This window comes from Canis lupus, chromosome 29 (genome assembly GCF_048164855.1).
Source record: "Canis lupus baileyi chromosome 29, mCanLup2.hap1, whole genome shotgun sequence".
In the NCBI taxonomy this organism is placed as follows: Eukaryota; Metazoa; Chordata; class Mammalia; order Carnivora; family Canidae; genus Canis; species Canis lupus.
The window spans coordinates 28,301,033-28,320,930 of NC_132866.1; the positions used below are offsets into that span (position 1 = coordinate 28,301,033).

At 38.2% G+C, this 19,898-nt stretch overlaps 1 protein-coding gene across 1 annotated transcript in view; it reads left to right on the plus strand.

Moving 5' to 3' along the window:
• The first annotated feature begins 1,576 nt into the window (after positions 1-1,576).
• Positions 1,577-19,898, plus strand: part of CHUK (component of inhibitor of nuclear factor kappa B kinase complex) — a 36,917-nt gene continuing 18,595 nt past the window's right edge. Inside the window, 10 exon segments of the mRNA XM_072805702.1 lie at positions 1,577-1,759; positions 8,207-8,301; positions 10,801-10,882; positions 10,885-10,917; positions 11,594-11,663; positions 12,916-13,004; positions 14,168-14,257; positions 14,387-14,511; positions 14,698-14,805; positions 15,377-15,512. Of these exon segments, the coding sequence (XP_072661803.1) occupies positions 1,655-1,759; positions 8,207-8,301; positions 10,801-10,882; positions 10,885-10,917; positions 11,594-11,663; positions 12,916-13,004; positions 14,168-14,257; positions 14,387-14,511; positions 14,698-14,805; positions 15,377-15,512 (933 nt within the window). The 5' untranslated portion in view covers positions 1,577-1,654.

Genomic DNA, 19,898 nt, shown 5'->3' on the forward strand with positions numbered 1-19,898 from the left:
ACTGTTCCAGGATTTAAAAACAAGCTATGCAGCATCCCTGAGAATGGGGATGTGAAGAGTCAACTATGGCAAACAACCTGGTTCCTGCAACTATGACCACTTCAGGGTCAGCGCACTCATCAGTATCCCTCCCTAGCTCTTCCAAGTGAGCGTTACAAGAATATGGCTCCAACTGTGGAGATCAAACATACTCTAGTGCTAGCTATGCAGTACACCTAGCAGACAAAGGGCTTTATATGTTAGGGGCAATTGGTACCACAATCATCTGTGCAGTCTGCCCAACTCTAGCAGATGTGTTTGGGAAGTACCATTTGCCATCACCTCCAAGTCTGATACTCCAGCTCCATAGCAACCAAGCACATGTAGGAATCCATCATCTGCTACCACACATTACTGAGGCCTAACACGGCTTGTACATGCCATGCTCAACATTTTGGTTGTACCATTCAGGGATTCTGAATCAATAGATGCATGTTCTCTGCCAGAAGCCAATTCAATGCTTTCAAAGCAGCCAGCAACGCTGCTGTGATGCACATGCTGTATTCATCTTTAGGCTTCTCAACATGTTAATCTGTGGGTCACAAAGTGTTGGTTGGAATTTAAGTACTGAGATCACAGGTGGGACTGTGCAAACGATGGCCCAAGTGCACATGTCAAGGGGTGTTCAAATGACTACTTTATGGAAGCAGTAACTGATATATTTCTTCAGAGAACTGGATGCCATAGTAATTTTTATACCCAGTTCTGGATATACTGACTGGATCCCCAAGTTCTGTGAGGCTGAGGCATATGACCAACTTAAAGTGAAAATGGGAGGTTGGTTCTTCCATGCTAAGGCTATCTGCCAATGGCAAATGCTTCTAGTTGCACCAACAGCATTCCTGAAGCTTGCCTCTGCAGCGCTGCATCACGAATCAGACACAGTTCCCTCAGTGAGGAACCGCTGCACTGGCAAACCCATTAATGGAAGACCGACCACTGGACTGCAACCTCCATGAGGCACTTCGGGGAAAATTCCCCAAATCAGGAGGAACATTCTTTACTCCACAACAGTGTCACATCCTTGAGTCCTTTGTGATTACAGGCGAGATCCTGGTACAGGTGTACAGGAAGTCAAGCAAAAGATCTGAGCCTGATTTTATGGAAGATGATTAATCATTAAAAAAAAACTATAAAGTGTAATGCATCGGTAGACGTGTTAGCGCAGGATTCTTTATAGTTTTTCGGATTCCGCAATATTTGAATCACTGGTGGCTTCTGCCAGTGCCACTTCAGCGAGCGGCGGAGTTGGAGGATAGATGGTAGAGGTCTGAAGAAAAGGTGAAATGCAGACAGGGTGGAGACGATGTGGAGTTTAGAACATGGCTTGAATGGAGAGCTTATAGTTTGGAAGCCTGGGAAATCCTATGTGGGTTCTCTCAGCCAGGAGAATGCCCAGGAGACTTAGCGGACTGGAAGCGAGCTGCCCTCACCCCGACCCTTTCTCTGGCCAGGTTCCTGTGTGCCCCCGGGAGCAGCTAGGGAAGGGCTTTTCCTGTGGCGGTTACCGGAAGTGACGCACACATCTCGCGAGAAGAAAGACGCGCGAGTCTCGGCGGCCCGGAACCGGCCTGGGAAGAGTGGCTGAACTTCAGGCCGCCAGCCCTCCCGCCCCATGGAGCGGCCCCCGGGGCTGCGGCCGGGCGCGGGCGGGCCTTGGGAGATGCGGGAGCGGCTGGGCACTGGCGGCTTTGGGAACGTCTGTCTGTACCAGCATCGGGTGAGGTGGGGCGAGAGAGGGAGCGGCGGTGGGTGTTTGTCAGAGCGTTTGTGGAACACAGCGACTGTCAGTACGTGAGACCTTGTCGGTGAGACTTTGGGCAGCACCGTGGGCCGGTGAGCCTGTGTGAGTGAGTGTGTGTTACTGTGCTTGTCGGTCTGGTGACTGAGTCCGAAGCTGTATCTGAGGTCCTGGGTCAGTGTGTGAAATAGAGCTCTTGTGGGGGAACTTTTGGTACGAACGTCAAGAAGTGACAAACTGTTTACCGAGTGTGACACTGCGATTGTGTCTCCGAGTGTAGAGGGTGTCGGGATGTGGGAGGCAGAGCCACATTAGAGTGTGTATTGTGAGCATGAATGGGTGAGAAAACGGGACTGAAGAAGGGGGTTGTCTGTTGGAATGTGTGTTCAAGTGTGTGCTTGGAGGCTGTGTGATATTTGTAGGGGCTGGAAGAGACAAGGAAGGTTTCGGAAGCATCCAGTAGGCTTCAGATCTTGGAATGCGTTCTGAGTAGGGAACAGTGTGAGGATCAGCTTGGTGAAATGATCATGGCTTCCTAAGGGAAGGAAGTAGATTGGGCGTGAGGTGGAAGACAGCTAACATCGGAGTCAGGAATTTTGCTTCAATTTAATTGAAAATGTTTAAGCATTTAGCAGCAGTTAATAATCATGTTTGAGCCATGCATCTTTCAGTATACCAATAAAAGCTATGAAACCTTTCCCCAGCAAAATGCACAGTTGCACATCCCCACCACCTTAGGTGCTGCCATTTGAGGGGGCTCATGCTCTCCTGAAGGATGTTCACAAACCTTTTAGAGGTATTAACCCTTGACTGATAATCTTTGCAGTGTTGCCTTTGTTTTTGTCATCTGTATTTTGTGTAAGATAGTTATATACATCATAGGTCTGTTTGAAAGTTAAAGAAGTTAATATGGGTAAAGCTAAGTACAATACCTGGCCTAAGTTAAGCCCTCAAGTGTTAGTTCCTGCTGCTGTTGTGTTGTTGCTATTGTCATCTTCTTTACCATTATTTTATTTTCTTCTTTACCATTATTAATTAAACTTAAAAAAGGATACGTCAAGATAAAAGTGGCGCCCTTGGAGGACTGTTTTGTAAAAGATAAATCTGAGTGAAAAACACGGGACAAGATGAACAATTACAATATTATTCAAATGCATGCAATTGGCTTGTAAAGGGAATAAATGAATTCAAGATTTGCTTGAATCTTAAGGAATAGGGGTATGGGTAGAGAGCCCATAATATAGGATGGGAGGTAGGGGCATGGGAGTATACCTGGGAAAAATAGGTATGTTTGTGTGGCAGTCACAATGACAAATGTCAGTGATGGAGCTGAAGAAATGTTGTGAAGCAGCTTTCTAGATAGAGCATGGGAGGACATCTTGAAGAGAGGGAGAATGGGAGGTGAAGGACTAAAGCATTAAGTACTCTGACAGCTAAACAAGTAGTAAATTTAATAATTCTCACCATCAGAGAGTACATAAGGCACTTAAAGAGAAAAGAAGGAGCCAAGTACTTCCAGTGAAATGTTGCCTTTGGTGTTGTTATCTAAGCCTGTTCATTAGCCTGGTCATAAAAAAATATATGCTTGGTAGCTTGCTTTGTGACTGCTTTTCTTGGTCACTGGTTGGAAATAGATCAACACATCATTTTTTAAAAAAATTGTGATAAGGTATATATAATGTGAAATTTACAATCTTAACCATTTTTAAGTGTACAGTTCAGTGGCATTAAGTACATTGACATTGGTATGCAACCATTACTACCATCTATTTCTAGAACTTTTTCACTTTACCAGTCTGAAACTGTATTCATTAAACAATAACTCCCCATTTCCTCCTCCCCCTGCCCCCTGGCAACCACCTTTCTACTTTCTGTCTCCATGGAATTAATTACTTATTAAATGGAAGAGATTTGGGTTCCTCTAGAATCCTAGAAATCTCTCAGGAACTTTCCAGGTATCTAGACTGGTTCTTTCCTCAAATTGGAACATTTGACAACGGGGCTTGTAGTGGAAAGAGAAGAAATACTCTGTTCTAAGACTTGGAAATAGCTTCATTACTTTTCCAAGCCTGACTTTGGATTTGCCCTTAACAGTTTTCAAGATCTTTGTGTTTTGGTGGAAGCCACGTCCCCAGTATTTTATCTATATCTCTTAAATCACAATGAGGAAGAGAAAAGGATGTGAGATGGTTTATTTATCAGATTATTATGCTGGGATGGGTGCTGATGGTATCCCAGTCAACAAAAATCGTATTTTCTGCCCTCAAGGAGATTTCAAGTCTAGTGGGAGAGGTAGACACAAAAACACTTTAAGTACAGCGTGGTAACCTATATAACAGATATATTTATAAATTTTTTTTTAATTTTTATTTATTTATGATAGTCTCACAGAGAGAGAGAGAGAGAGAGAGAGAGAGAGAGAGAGAGGCAGAGACACAGGCAGAGGGAGAAGCAGGCTCCATGCACCGGGAGCCCGATGTGGGATTCGATCCCGGGTCTCCAGGATCGCGCCCTGGGCCAAAGGCAGGCGCGAAACCGCTGCTATGATAGAGTGGCAAAAATAACCAAAGAATTCTTCCTAGGGAATAATGTAGCACTTCTCAAAGTGTGTTTGGGAAAATTAGTCCTGTGAAATGCTTTGAAAAAAGGATACTGTAGTCAAATACATTGGGTAAATTCTGTATGTAATATTGTTTCACTTGGAGAGTGATATTAGCATATTAAAAGTGATATTAGCATATTAAAAGCTCTGAGAAGTTCTTTAGTAAAGAAACTAATTTAACTTTGTATTTTCCAGTTTTTTTATTTTGGTAAAATAGATAGTATTTACCATTTTTAAGTGTACGGTTCTGTGGTTATTAAGTACATTCACATTGTTGACAACAATCACCACCATCTGTCTCTGGAATATTCCCATTTTTTAGAGCTTATTGTTTGTGGTTGTACCACATTGTCTCCATGGTGGTAAAAGCTTACATGGGACCTAACTACAGCCAGGTACCTGCTCAAAACGGAAGAAAGGTTGAAGGGAGTTAGGACTATATTTAAGCTAGATTGTAGTGTGTTCTAATTCCTTTCTTCTTTCTTTGTATATGGACTGTCTTATTATCTCTTTTTCCCCTTCATCATCCTTCTGTTCTCATTTAGAATTTCCTACACAAATTAATGTCTTGCTTCTTCATCTATATACTATATTGTTTTTTCTTCCTCTTTGGGCCTAACTGCTCTTCCTGGGCTGCATTATTACTGTTGCCAGAATGTGATGAGTCTGGCTATTTCTGTAATGTGCATCAGGTTGGATTTAATTTCGGTCAGAATTGGCTAAATTACCAGAGCTATTAAGTTCATTTTATAGATATGGAAATAGAAATATGGCCATTGTTAGGATTTTTTAAATGTCATTTGAAACGTAAAGATTAGGAACACATTTTGGAGTTTTTTGTTGTTGTGGGTTTGGTTATATTGAAGCTATTTCTTGCTAGTGAGGCCAGGTAGCCCTGAATTATCATCTTCATTCTAGTTACACTGAAGGCTGGGGTCCTTGTTAGCTGTCTTCATTAAGCTTAAAAAGGGGTTTGTTGGGGAGACTGGTCTTTGTATTTTTCTAGCTCTGTGTGGGAGACAGTTTTCTGAAGAGACCTGTAATGGGATCAGGCTCAGTTACTTTCTGCTTGTGTGCTTTGATATGTTTGAACTTTGATTGATTGTTTCTTCTCAAGCCAACCTGGAACCTGAGAGTCTCACTTTTCATAACTTACAGCTTTTCTTAGTATTTCTAAACAAAAATTGTTAGTTACCTATGAACCAGGGTGACAGTGATTTAGTGATTTCTTTAAATCACTAAAAAAAGTAAAAGGGATTTGGTTCATTCTATAAAGAAGTGTTCATTTAAGTATTACTAAAAATCCTCAGCTCTAAATATATTAATACAAGAGGTCTTTTATTTTATTTCCTCTGAGAGAAAAAAATGTGTCTGTCTGATCTTGGGCATTTGACTGTCAAGATTTTTTCCCTCTCTTTCTTTTTTCTTTTTTGTTATTGCTTTTTATTTTAATTCCGGTAAACATACAGTGTTATATTAGCTTCAGGTGTACAATATAGTGATTCAAAAATTTTGTATATTACTCAGTACTCATTATTATAAGTGTACACTTTAATACCCATCATCTATTTCACCCATCTCCCCACCTACCTCCCTTTCTGGTAACCATTGGTTTGTTCACTGTAGTTAAGAGTCTGTTTCTTGCTTTGTCTGTCTGTCTGTCTCTTTCTTTGCTTGTTTGTTTTGTTTTTTAAATTCCACATACGAGTGAGATCTTGGTATTTGTTTTTCTCTGGCTGACTTATTTAGCATTATACTCTAGCTCCATCTGTGTTGTAGCAAACGGCAAGGTTTCATTCCTTTTTATGGCTGAATAACATTCCATTTTATACTACATCTTTATCCATTCATCTATTGATGGACACTTGGGGTTGCTTCCATAATTTTGCTATTGTAAATAATGCTGCAGTAAACGTAGAGATGTCTGTGTCCCTTTGAATTAGTGTTTTTGTAGTTTTGGGGTAAATACCCAGTAGTGTGATTACTTCACCATAGGGTAGTTCTGTTTTTTAACTTTTCACAGTACCTCTATACTGTTTCCCACAGTGGCTGCACCAGTTTGCATTCCTACCAACAGTGCACAAGGTTTTTTCTCCACATCCTCATCAAACTTGTTGTTTATTGCGTTTATTTTAGCCATTCTGACGAGTGTGAGATGATATTTCATTGTAGTTTTGATTTGCATTTCCCTGATGATGAATGATGTTGAGCAACTTTTCATGTTATCTGTTGGCCATCTATGTATCTTCTTTGGAAACTGTCTATTCATGTCTTCTTTCCATTTTTTAGTTGGATTACTTGTTTTTTGGATTTTGAATTATATCAGTTTTTACACTAACCTTTTACCAGATACGTCATTTCCAAATATCTTCTTCCATTCAGTGGTTGCCTTTTAGTTTGCTGATTGTTTCCTTTTGCTGTGCAGAAGCTTTTTTTTTTAAAAGATTTTATTTATTTATTCCATGAGAGACACAGAGAAAGAGATGCAGAGACATAGGCAAAAGGAGAAGCCGGCTCCCTGCAGGGAGCCCAGTGCGGGACTAGATTCCAGGACCCCAGGATCACGCCCTGAGCCAAAGGCAGACTCTCAACCACTGAGCCACCCCGCTGCCCCTGTGCAGAAGCTTTTAATTTTGATGTAGTCCCAATGGTGTATTTCTGCTTTTATTTCCCTTTCCTCAGAAGACATATCTAGAAAAATGTTGCTATGGCTAATATCAGAGAAATTACTGCCTGTGTTCTTTTCTGGATTTTTATGGTTTCAGATCTCATATTGATGTCTGTATCTATCTATCTATCTATCTATCTATCTATCTATCTATCTATCTATCAATCATCATGCATGAGCAGGGGAAGGGGGTGGATGGGAAGGTCAGAGGAAGAGAGAGAATTTTAAGCAGGCTTCATGCCCAACATGGAGCCCAAAAAAGAGCTTGATCTCACAACCCTTGAGATCATGACCTGAGGCAAAATCAAAGAATCAGATGCTCAGTTGACTGGTGGGCGCTGACCTCCCTGTATTTAACCCTTTTGAGTTAATTTTTGTGTATAGTGTAGGAAAGTGATCCAGTTTTATTCTTTGCATGTAGCTGTCCAGGTTTCCCAACATCATTTGTTGAAGAGACTATCTTGTTTCCCATTGCATATCTTGCCTCCTTTGTCATAGATTAGTTGAACATATAATTGTGTTGTTTTTTTTTTTCTGGGCTCTCTCTTCTGTTCTATTGATCTATTTGTCTACTTTTGTGCCACCATACTGTTCTGATTACTACAGCTTTGATATAACTTGAAGTCTGGAATTGTGATATCTCCAGTTTTATTTTTCTTTTTCAAGATTGCTTCAGATATTCAAGGTCTTTTTTTGTGGAATCTTTAGGATTTTCTACGTATAGTATCATGTCATCTATAAATATTGAAAAGTTTAACTTCTTCTTACTAATTTGGATTTCCTTTTATTTCTTTTTGTGGTTTGATTGCTGTGGCTAGGGCTTCCAGTACTATGTTGAATAAAAGTGAGAGTGGACATCTTTGTCTTATTCCTGATCTTGGGGTAAAACCTCTCAAGTTTTTCCCCATTGAGTATGATATTTGCTGTGGATTTTTCGTATTATGGAAGCTGGGGTGAGATCACTTTTTGAAGCATTACTTTAATAGTCTTAATGATTTACCCAGCAAAAGCACGTCTCAGGAGAGTGGTGGATACATTTGTTTAGTTAGTAAAGTTAAGAGTTTTGCTTCCTCAGGTTGACATTTCTTTTATAGCAAGTAAATCTGCACAAGAACCTCATTAAATATATTTTTCTCTGTTTTTTCTATTTTGGCAGGAACTTGATGTTAAAATAGCAATTAAATCATGTCGCCTAGAACTAAGTACCAAAAACAGAGAACGGTGGTGTCATGAAATCCAGATCATGAAGAAGTAAGTGTATTTGATGACTTATATTTCCCCAGTTCTGCAGCCCAGGCAGATGTCATCATAAGAAAGGAGGGAGGAATCTGTTCTTCTCAGGATATTTTTGGGGAACATGTTTTTTTCTTTCTTATCAAATATATATATGTTCTATTTTAAATAATAACATCACATTATGATTAGGTTTAATTTTAAAAGTCAGTTAAGGGGACATCTGGGTGGCTCAGCAGTTGAGCATCTGCCTTTGGGCTCAGGGCATGATCCCAGAGTTCTGGGATCAAGTCCCACATGGGGCTCCCTGCGGGAAGCCTGCTTCTCACTCTACCTATGTCTCTGCCTGTCTCTGTGTGTTTCTTGTGAATCAATAAATAAAATCTTTAAAAAAAAAAAAAACAGCTAAGGGGGCACTTGGGTGGCTCAGTCAGTTAAGCAGCTGCCTTCAGCTTAGGTCATGATCTCAGGGTCCTGGGATTGAGCCCTGCATCAAGCTCCCTGCTCAGTGTGGAGTCTGCTTCTCCCTCTGGACCTCCCCCCAACTCATGCTCACTCTTTCTCTCAAATAAATAAACTCTTTTTTTAAAAAAAGCCGGCTAGATATTCTCAAACTCAGCTCTCTGTGGACAGAATCTTTTTCTTATGGATATTGGGCAATGTTCATCAGTTATACTTTCTTTTTTTTTTTTTTTAAAGATTTTATTTATTTATTCATGAGACACACACACACACACACACACACACACACAGAGGCAGAGGCAGAGGCAGAGGCAGAGGCAGAGGCAGAGGGAGAAGTAGGCTCCATGCAGGCAGTCTGATGTGGGACTCGATCCCTGGACTCCAGGATCACAACCTTGGGCTGAAGGCAGCGCTAAACCGCCTGAGCCACCCAGACTGCCCTCCATTATACTTTCTAGTTAAATATAACCACTATTCTCATTTCTTTACTCCTACCTACTTTTGTTTGAATAGTGTATGTTGTTGCTTCATACAAAATTACCCCAAAACTTAGTGGCTTAAAACAACTACCATTTAGGGGCACCTGGCTGGCTCATTCAGAACAGCATGTGACTCTTGATCTTGGAGTTGTGAATTCAAGCCCCATGTTAGGTGTAAAGATAACTTAAATAAATTTAAAAACACAACAACAAACATTTAGTATCTCACAATTTCTGTGGCTTAGGAATTTGGGAGTGACCTAGCTTAGTGATTCTGATGCAGGAGATCTGTCTTGAATACCCCAAAATGTTGAGTGGAGCTGCAGTCATCCAAAGACTTGAATGGGGCTGGAGTATCTATTTCCAAGCTCATTTATATGGCTGTTGGCTAGAGGTATCAGTTGCTAATCATATGGCCTGTGTGTAGGGAAGCTTGGATATTTTCATGACGTGGCAGCTAGCTTTCCCCAAAGTGAATGATCTGAGAGAGAGAGAGCAAAGTGAAAATAGAGTCATACAACTGCTAGCTAATAGAGTCTGGATTTGAAATAAGTACTTTCTGACTCTAGGGTCTTTTTCAATTCACTATTAAAGTACTCAAACTTGGCTATGTGGACAGAATCACCAGGAAGCCTTGCTAACTGTATAAATACTCAGGCCCTACACATGGAGAGTCTGTTTCCTTAGGTCCCTTAGGACTGGGTAATCTATTCCAGTTTTGAGATCCATTGCATTGATGATGATGATGGTGATGGTGATAGTGATGATGATGATGATAGTGCTGGGATGATGTATCATTAAGTTAAAAAAAAGATGTTAGAAAATGTAGTTAGTATGTAGTTAGATATAACATTTATTTAAAAATGTGTTTAAGTACAGATAAAGGCTAGAAGGAAATACGCCCAAATTTTAATACATTATCTCTGGGTGACATTGTAAGTGATTGTGGGAGAACCAGTATGATATAGACTTTGGAGCCACACTGTCAGATTTGAATCCTTACTTGACCACCTCCTTGCTGTGAGTCCTATATTACTTAACCAATTTGTGCTTCAGTTTTCTGAGTGTGTTGAGACTATTATGAATTTACCTATAGTAGGATTATTGTGACTAGTAAATGAGTTAAAGTATGTAAAGTAGGTACTGCTTGGCACATAGAAACGTAATAGTAGTGATAGTGATAGTGTTTTTATCTATATTTATCTATATTTTTATCTATTTATTTATTTTTAAAGATTTCTTTATTTTAGAGGGAGTGGGCAGAGGCTAGAGAGAGAATCCCAAGCAGATTCCCCGCTAAGCCCTGATGCGGACTTGATCCTCTAACCCCAAGATCATAACCTGAGCCAAAACCAAGAAAGCAGACGCTTAACTGACCAAGCCACTCAGGTGCCCTTATCTATAATTTTATTTTTGAAAATTATTAATTCTTAATTATAAATGAGAATGAGAAATTAGAATATTATAAATAATGCCAGCCGTTCTCCGCAACTCTGCCCCCCAATTAACTACCATTTCAAACCCAGGATCTTTTCATTAGAAAAAAATGTTTGATTATGATGTTCCCTTCTTTTAGGTTGAACCACGCCAATGTTGTAAAGGCCTGTGATGTACCTGAGGAATTGAATTTTTTAATTAATGATTGTACCTCTTCTAGCAAATGGAATACTGTTCTGGAGGAGATCTCCGGAAGGTAGTGTGGATGCGTTGAGATGATGAGATAGTAAATCATGAACCTTAGCAATGCTTGAATCATATTTAATATGATGATCTAGAATAAAATTCAGTAAACTGTGGCCTGTAACCTGTTCTTACGACTGTTTTTTTACTACAACATCAGAGTTGAGTAATTATGACAGAGACTTGTGTCCTGCAAAGCCTAAAGTATTTACTGTATGGCCCTTTACTGGGAACATTTGCTACCCCTGATTTAGAATATGCATTTTTTGGTAGGTGATAGTGTTTGCAGGATGGGAGTGGATTGATGGTGTTAGACCAAAATATCCATGTCTAAGATGTTGATAAAGAAGTTGTGTTTTTTAAAAAAAACAATTTTTTTTTTCTAGCACAAATCTTTCTCATGTCATTTTAAATCTGCTGTAGGGCTGTTTTTAAATTTGTGAGGTTTTCAACCTTTTTCACTTTCACATACTTTCCCCTTTTATCTCTACCTGTGTAAGTCTTGTCATGAAATTAATTTATTCTCAGTATGGTTTTGGTGATTTTTCCCTTCTTACATTTTCTTAATTGTGACTTATTTCTTATTTGAATATTCTCTTAGTGTATATAGTGATTAATGTGTTGCTACTGCTGCCCAGCAGTATTAGCAGTATACATTTTTAGATTTCTTTGTTTTTTTTTTTCTTCAGCTACTCAATAAACCAGAAAATTGCTGTGGACTTAAAGAAAGCCAGATACTTTCTTTACTGAGTGATATAGGTATGTAATCAGTTTGAAAATACCATCATAATTTAGTGCCCCTTTGGTTTATAAAAGGATCTATATACTACTTGGGAATTAAGAATTTTTGATGTACTATACAAAGCATACACTTTTACCATCTATAAGAAATTATCAGAAAAATTTAACTCTTGTTGATGCTAAAACTAGGATATTTTATTTTTTTGTTTTTCGCCAGGAGACCATTTTTTGACTAATGGATGCTCTAAGTGCTAAGAAAGAATGGTGTGAAATGACCTTATTCAATTTTGCTCCCCCTTCTTCTCTGCCTAGCATAGTAATTTTATTTACCAGTGACGTTGCATCTTTTGGTTATAGGTTCTCAAGTCAACTTGTAGGATAAAATTCCTTTTTAATAAGAATTAATCTGGGACACCTGGGTGGCTCAGTAGTTAAATGTCTACCCTTGGTTCAGGTTGTGATCCCAGGGTCCTGGGATCAAGTCCTTCATCGGGCTCTCTATAGGGAGCCTGCTTCTCCCTCTGCTTATGTCTCTGCCTCTCTCCATGTGTCTCTCATGAATAAATAAATAAAATCTTTTAAGAAAAAAAAAATTACTCCTGAAAAATCCTTAATTAGGCCCTTGGAAGTTCAGAAGCCAAGAATATGTTTCCCTATATATTTTTTCTTTTTTTTTTTTTTTAAAGATTTTATTTATTTATTCGTGAGAGACACAGAGAGAGAGAAGCAGAGACACAGGCAGAGGGAGAAGCAAGCTCCATGCAGACAGCCTGATGTGGGGCTTGATCCCAGGACCCCAGGATCACACCCTGAGCTAAATAAAGGCAGACACTAACCACTAGCCACCCAGGCCTTCCTCCCTATATATTTTTATTTTGTTTCTTTTTCTAGGTCATGGAGGTCAAGTCTAATTGAAGAGGATGATTTAGGTGGGAGGGAAAACTAGGGGGACTTATGTAATTCTACAGTATTTGTTTAATATTAACTGGATTTTCTGTGGAGAGACTATTAACTGGTACAATACCATTAATCATATAATTATGATGGTCTGTGTAAATAGGAGCATCAGAGGGGTGCCTGGCTGGCTCAGTTGGAGGAGCATGCAACGCTTGGTTTTGGGGTTGTGAATTCAAGCCCTACATTGGGTGTAGAGATTACTTAAATAAAAAAAGAGTTTGAACATCAGAGAAGATCTGTACAAAATGTGAGATGAATTTATTTTTAATTCAGTGTTTCTGTTACCTCAAAATACATTTTAAACTTTATTCAGGGTCTGGGATCCGATATTTGCATGAAAACAAAATAATACATCGTGATCTAAAACCTGAAAACATAGTTCTTCAGGATGTTGGTGGAAAGGTAGGTAAAACCTGAAGAACTGTTACATGCCAATTGAATATAGATTCCCTGGTATAATTAGTCTTTGAAATCTGGTGCCTTTCCATAGCATTTTATACTTTTTCTTCCCCAGCCTTCATTTCACTGAACTGTGGTTTTGTGTTTAGATGTTTGTCTCCTCTTCTAACACAGTGTTTCCATTAGAGAAGGAACTGTCCCTATCTTGGGCACTTCTGGTTTTGAATACAGTATCTAGTAGAGATAATAGACAATGAATAAAAATAATTTGTTAATCCCTTACAAAGCACATCCAACACACACACACACACACACACACACTGGATTTGGTTAAGTATATTTACTTAACTGTTTCTTATTTAAGAAAGAACAACCTCATTCTCTTCCCTCAAATTCTAAGTGCTATATATAAGTAAAATTCAAAACCTTGGTTTCTCAGATTCTTAAATGAGTCATCTTGAGAAGAACCAGAAATTATGCATTGACTCCTGGAATACTTGTATTTATCAGAATAATTTGAGCAGTTTTCTTGTGACTAGCACCCAAGTTCCATTCCAATAAAGATGTAAAGCCAAGAGTCTGAACCTTGAATTGGATTGTGTGGTCTTTAGTTAGTGATGATGGTGGTCAGTTGAGGTGATAAAACTGATGGTGCTTCTTAAGAGCCTTTCATGTATGCTTGGCACCAACTATTTCTGCTTCGTTTGTATCCAAAGTCTTCAGGATATTCCTGAAGTTAGATAGGTCTTTACTCACTTAGTGGTATGATTCTTTCTCAACTTTGGAAGTCATCCTTACCTTTCCCTTTTGGTTTAATGGATCAGTCTTATTCTGAATATGCCAAAATAAAAATTAATAGTCTATACTTAATTTTGTTAACATTTTTTACCATGCATCAAAGGAACTATGTTATTCTTTTCTTTCATTATTTCATTGAATCCTAATAATAATTTTGTGAAGTAAAGATCATTAGTAATATCATTATGTAGGAAACTGAGAGAAGTTAAGTAACTTGATCAAGATCATATAAGTGGGCAGCTCAGGCTTGAAATATGTTTGTGATATTCCAGAGCTCAAGCTCTTCCCCACCACCTTCTCCAGAGCCTTATAAGGATATTGTTGCCTTTCCTTTTCAAATTTCTCATTTAATACTTCTTGTTTTGCAGATTATGCATAAAATAATTGATCTAGGATATGCCAAAGATGTTGATCAAGGAAGTCTGTGTACATCTTTTGTGGGAACACTGCAGTATCTGGTGAGACATTAATTGTTTCTTTGAATTCATGTTCTTACTTCTGAAGGTCATGAATATAGTAGTCCAAAAATAAAGTAGCTCTTCTCTTCTAGTGTTGATGTTTGAAGCATTTTTTTTTTTCTTTTTAAGGCCCCAGAGCTCTTTGAGAATAAGCCTTATACAGCCACTGTTGATTATTGGAGCTTTGGGACCATGGTGTTTGAATGTATTGCTGGATATAGGCCTTTTTTGCATCATCTGCAGCCATTTACTTGGTAAGAAATGGAAGAGAACTTTGGTGTGCTTAATGGTAATGTAAATTTTCAGTTACCTGCTTTTTTTTTCTTCCCGCTTCGTATGTGTAATTGCCTTTTAAACGCATAGTTGAATAAAATTAAATGGCAAAAAAAAATCTTAAGAGTATGAGAATGAGTTGTCAACTGAGGTAACTTGTTTTATAGGCATGAGAAGATTAAGAAGAAGGATCCAAAGTGTATATTTGCATGTGAAGAAATGACAGGAGAAGTTCGGTTTAGTAGCCATTTACCTCAACCAAATAGCCTTTGTAGGTAAGTATATTTTAGTTGAGAAAGTTCACCTCAGTTTCTTTAGGATTATAAAAGAACAGTGGAATTGTCTGTTTCAAGTAGTATTGTGTAGTAAAACTTCCTGTGATGATGAAAAGTTTTATGTCTGTGATGGCCACATTGAGCACTTGAAAAATTATAGTATAAGAGAAGAACTCAATTTTAACTTTTATTTAATTTTAATTAATTTTAATTTAATAAATGCAAATAGCTGCTTGTGACTGGGGGCTATATTGGACAGCACAGGTCTAGTGGAAACAAGAACTCCTGCTACAAGAAGATTCCTGGGATACTGAAGTAAATGAGTTCCTTGGACAGTAGAACTGGACTCACCTATTGAAGTTGCCAGTACTTACATATGTAGGTTTTGGGTTGTTTTTTCTGGAAAAAAGTTTGTCCCCTGTCATTTCATGAATTACTTGAAAGTAAGATACAAAATGATACAGATGAGTAATGAGAAAGGACATGGACAACCTATAAAATTACCCTTTTCACAATAATGAAAGAAAACTAGAATATAGTGATTTTCACTCTATTTTTGTATGCTTTCTAGTTTAATAGTAGAACCCATGGAAAACTGGCTTCAGTTGATGCTGAATTGGGATCCTCAGCAAAGAGGAGGACCTGTTGATCTTACTTTGAAGCAACCAAGATGTTTTGTATTAATGGATCACATTCTCAATTTGAAGGTTAGTTTGAATGTGGTCTGCTTCATAAAACTTGCATTGAAGTTAACAAATTTATTTGGAAAATAAACATAAACATATTTTAATGATCTTTTCTGATGCTTATTTGAAAAGAAAATTATATTTTTAGAGCTGATACGTTTTTGCTTCTTTAGTAAGTCTTCTCAGTTTTACTTTTAAGTGGTCTTTGTTGATTGTTTTTATGAAACATCTTTTAGATTTTCCCCTTCTTTGTATTGGTGCCATTAGACCTCATTCATTTAAGGTATAATCATACCGGATTTGGTTTGCTGAGGAAGTTTCCTGCCTGGCTTTCATGCCTCTATACTTTGTCCCAATCCTACAGTCCATGCAGCATGAACTACCCATCTCATCTTCTGAAAATGCTTTTTTATTCTTCTGTCCAAAAAACCAACATAGTTCTTCTTGCCTCCCAAGTCAAATCTAAACTGATCTGCCTACCTTTTGGAGCTTTTCTCATGCAGATCCACCCCAACCAAGTACTTGCCCCAGACCTGCTTCTCTTACCTCTTACTTCTCTAGGACCAACTTGTCACTGCTCCTCACACCATCAAGCACATTATCCATTTTTGTGCTTTGACGCCGCTGTCCTTCTGCCCAGAATGATCTCTGTATTTGTGTATCTCCTCAACTACACTGGCACATATTCAACTCTCCTTTTCTCTGAACAATTTCTGCGACATAATTTGTCATTTAATCATATTTACTATATCTTCTAAATGTTTCTCATCTTCCACTCATGCCTCTCCGTATAGGTTGTCTTCTTTAATATTGGGATTGTTCTTGGGGATCCCTGGGTGGCTCAGCGGTTTAGCGCCTCCCTTTGGCCCAGGGTGTGATTCTGGAGTCCAGGGATCGAGTCCCGCATCGGGTGCCCTGCATGGAGCCTGCTTCTCTCTCCGCCTGTGTCTCTGCGTCTCTCTCTCTCTCTCTCTCTCTCTCTCTCTCTGTATCTCTCATGAATAAATAAATAAAATGTTAAAAAATATATTGGGATTGTTCTTACTACTTTTATTAACAACTGTTCACCCTCACCCTACCATCATGCTATCCCTACCCCACTGTTCTGCTGTACAAAGCAGGCCATGTATCAGGTTCTCAGTAAATATTCACTGGTATGAATGAGAGGCTCCATTATGCTGTATACCCAGAAACAACTCTCATCTGCAATCTTTTCATAGTTATTGATTGGTTAGAGTAGATAGGGTTCCTAAAATTGGAAGAATCTGTGGTGAGGGCTCAGTGGTGAGCATCCAAGGCCATCCTGGAGGCAGGAGGAGGCTAGTTGAGGGTGGGGCTGAATTTTATTTTCTGAAAAAAAAAAAATTGAAATGAGAAATTATAATCATGTAAGGTTTTACTGTAACCTTGGTATACTTTAGTAAATAGGAACTTGGGGCCATGTTGATGTTATTCTTCGCTAACTCAGAAAAGTTATCTGGTTTCTTGATTTGGGTTTCTTCTATTGTGCCAAGGAATAAATCATTCCTTAGTGTATAAGCCCAGCGGATTTGGTGATCCATTTTAGGTCTTTGTGTCCCCTGAAAATTTTTGTCTTTTATGCCAGATTTTTTTCAGACTTGTCATGGTGATCTTAACATCATTTCCACTTTGTGGGGTTTGTGGAGATGTGCTTGTTAGAGAGCATAGAGAAAGAGCCCTCCCTATATGTTTTGTGGTCTGTAGACTTCAGTTTGCAGAACCACTCTTTACCTGTCTGTGAATCTGGGGCAAATATATATTTATCTATTTTTAGCTCAGGTACGGTAGGTAATATATTCTTTAAAGGCTCAATATTGTTGTGAGGCTGTGCAGGATAAGGAATGTATAGGGTACTATTCATAGTAACTTGGGGATGCTTCTGAGATAATGATAATAGAGCTAAATTTTGAAAGATAAGTAAGACTTAATCAGGGGAATAGGCAAGGAGAGAGACTTACAAATGGGAATATCATGAACACAGAAACATGAACTGTAAAACAATTTGTATTATAGGACATTTTCTAAGGTGTTTATTATGTTCAAAAAGGGAATGGTGTCTGTTTGATTTTCATTTAAAAAAGAAATTTTAAAAAGTTACTAGAATACCCCTTTCTTTTTAAAAAATTTAGAGTCTGATTACATGATTTTCCAACTGTGTATTATAAAAAACTTTAAATATATAGGAAAGTTGAAAAATGTATACTGAACTTGCCACTGAAGATAATGGTGATATAGAAGTATTTAATTATTCTTTCTTTGCCTGATCTTTCATGTTCCTAAGTATAACTATACCCTAAGTGGCTCTCCTTGGTTTTCTCTTTTTCCATATTACTTTTTTCTTCCTTTCCTTTGTAATCTCTTCAGTTGTAGAACTTTACCTATAAGCTGAATATAGATAACTTCCAAATTTATTTCCTCAGTTGTGACTTTTCTGCAGAGTTCTTGTAGCTACTATATAACTATACTCGGGGGTTTCACTGGCACCCAAGACTTAATTTAAAAACTGAACACATTTGCTCTATTAAATCTCTCCTACAGCATTTCCTCTGCCTCTTGCACTGTCATCTTTCCAGTTATCTAGGTGGGATGGCTTGTCTGACTATTCCTTCTTTTTCAACTGTGTATCCAATTATTTTCTTAGGTTTATCTTTTGAATGTTCCAACAATTCTGAGCTTCTCAGGTTCTCAATTTAGAAGGCCTTACATAGTTCCTCTTTGCATATTGAATAAAGTCCAAACCCTTACATTTAGTATTCAGTATTTCTCTTGGTCTCCTTTCATCCTATACTTGCAGCCTTATCTTTTATTATACTCTAAGGGGGCATCATTCTAGGTACATTTGAACCAGATTATTTATATTCCTTTTTTTTTTAAGATTTATTTATTTGAGAGAGAGAGCAGGGGGAAGGGCACAGAGAGAGAGAGAGAGAGAATCTCTAGCAGACTGCCTGCTGAGGGTGGAGCCCAATGCAGGGCTCAATCTCATGACCCTGAGATCATGACCTGAGCAGAAATCAAAACTCAGGTGCTCAACTGACTGAGCCACCCAGGTACCCCTGGATTATTTATATTCTTTGGTTATGCTCATCCCTTTCTACCTCTGTGCCTCTGCCTACTTTATTTTCTACCTAGAAGAACCTTTCTTCTTTCAATTTTTCCTTATTCTAATCTTCCTTCCTTTCCAAAGTTCAGCTCATAGTGCCTCTTCTATAAAGCGTCCCTTTTCCTTCCACCATGTAAACTCCTTTGGAAACTGCATGATAGGGACGCCTGGGTGGCTCAGCGGTTGGGCGCCTGCCTTTGGCTCAGGTCGTGATCCCCGGATCCGGGATCAAGTCCTGCATTGGGCTCCCTGTGAGGAGCCTGCTTCTCCCTCTGCCTATATCTCTGCCTCTCCTCTCAATCTGTGTCTCTCATGAATAAATCTTAAAAAAAGAAAAAAAAAAAGGAAACTGCATGATACTTTTCATTATAATAGTACATTTAGCATTTTGCCTTGTATTTAGTTCCCTTAATGTTTCTTTGTATCTTCTATTTGGCCATTATCCTGTGGAGGGCAAGGATCATAAGTTATTTAATTTGTATACTCACCACCACCATAACACATTGAATATTTACCATAGTAGTCACTCATTAAATAATTGAGTGAACAAAAGGATAAATGTAAGTTGTATTTCCTCTCTATTTCTTTGGCTCTCTTATGGCTCAGCTTTGGTTGTGGGATTCCATGATTACTTACCTAGTTTGACATAAACCCTGTGTAAAAGTGTATATCTCTGTGTGTGTCTCTCATAAATAAAATAAAATCTTTTAAAAAAAATAAAAAATAAATAAAAATGCAACACTTAAGGGCACCTGGGTGGCTCAGTCAGTTAAGCATCCAACTCTTGATTTCAGCTCAGTTCACCAGCTTAAGGCTATAAGAGCCTGGGCATGGAGCCTGCCTGGGATTCTTTCTCCCTCTCCCTCTCTAAAAAAATTAACTAATTAATTTTTAAAAATAGAAAATAAATAAAAATTATAATAAAAATTAAAAGGCAACACTTATTTACTCTCAAAAACTTATCATAGGCCTGGAAGGAAATATTCCCACTTATGAAGTCCCTAATAGATGCTAACTACAAAGTGCTTTCACATAACATACTGTTAATTAGATCTAATCTCCATTTTGGCAAAGAGAGAAACCAGAGTCCTAAGAAGTCTCTTGAAGACTATATGATTTTAAATCCTCTTCCTTCTACTGTCCTTAGATAAACCATATAAAGTTAATACCTATGTTTCTCCAGTACATTATATTAACTAGCATATGCAAATTATTAAAATTACATTTTTCTTTAAATTCAATTAAACAATAATTAAATATAGTATATTGTTAGATTAAAATTA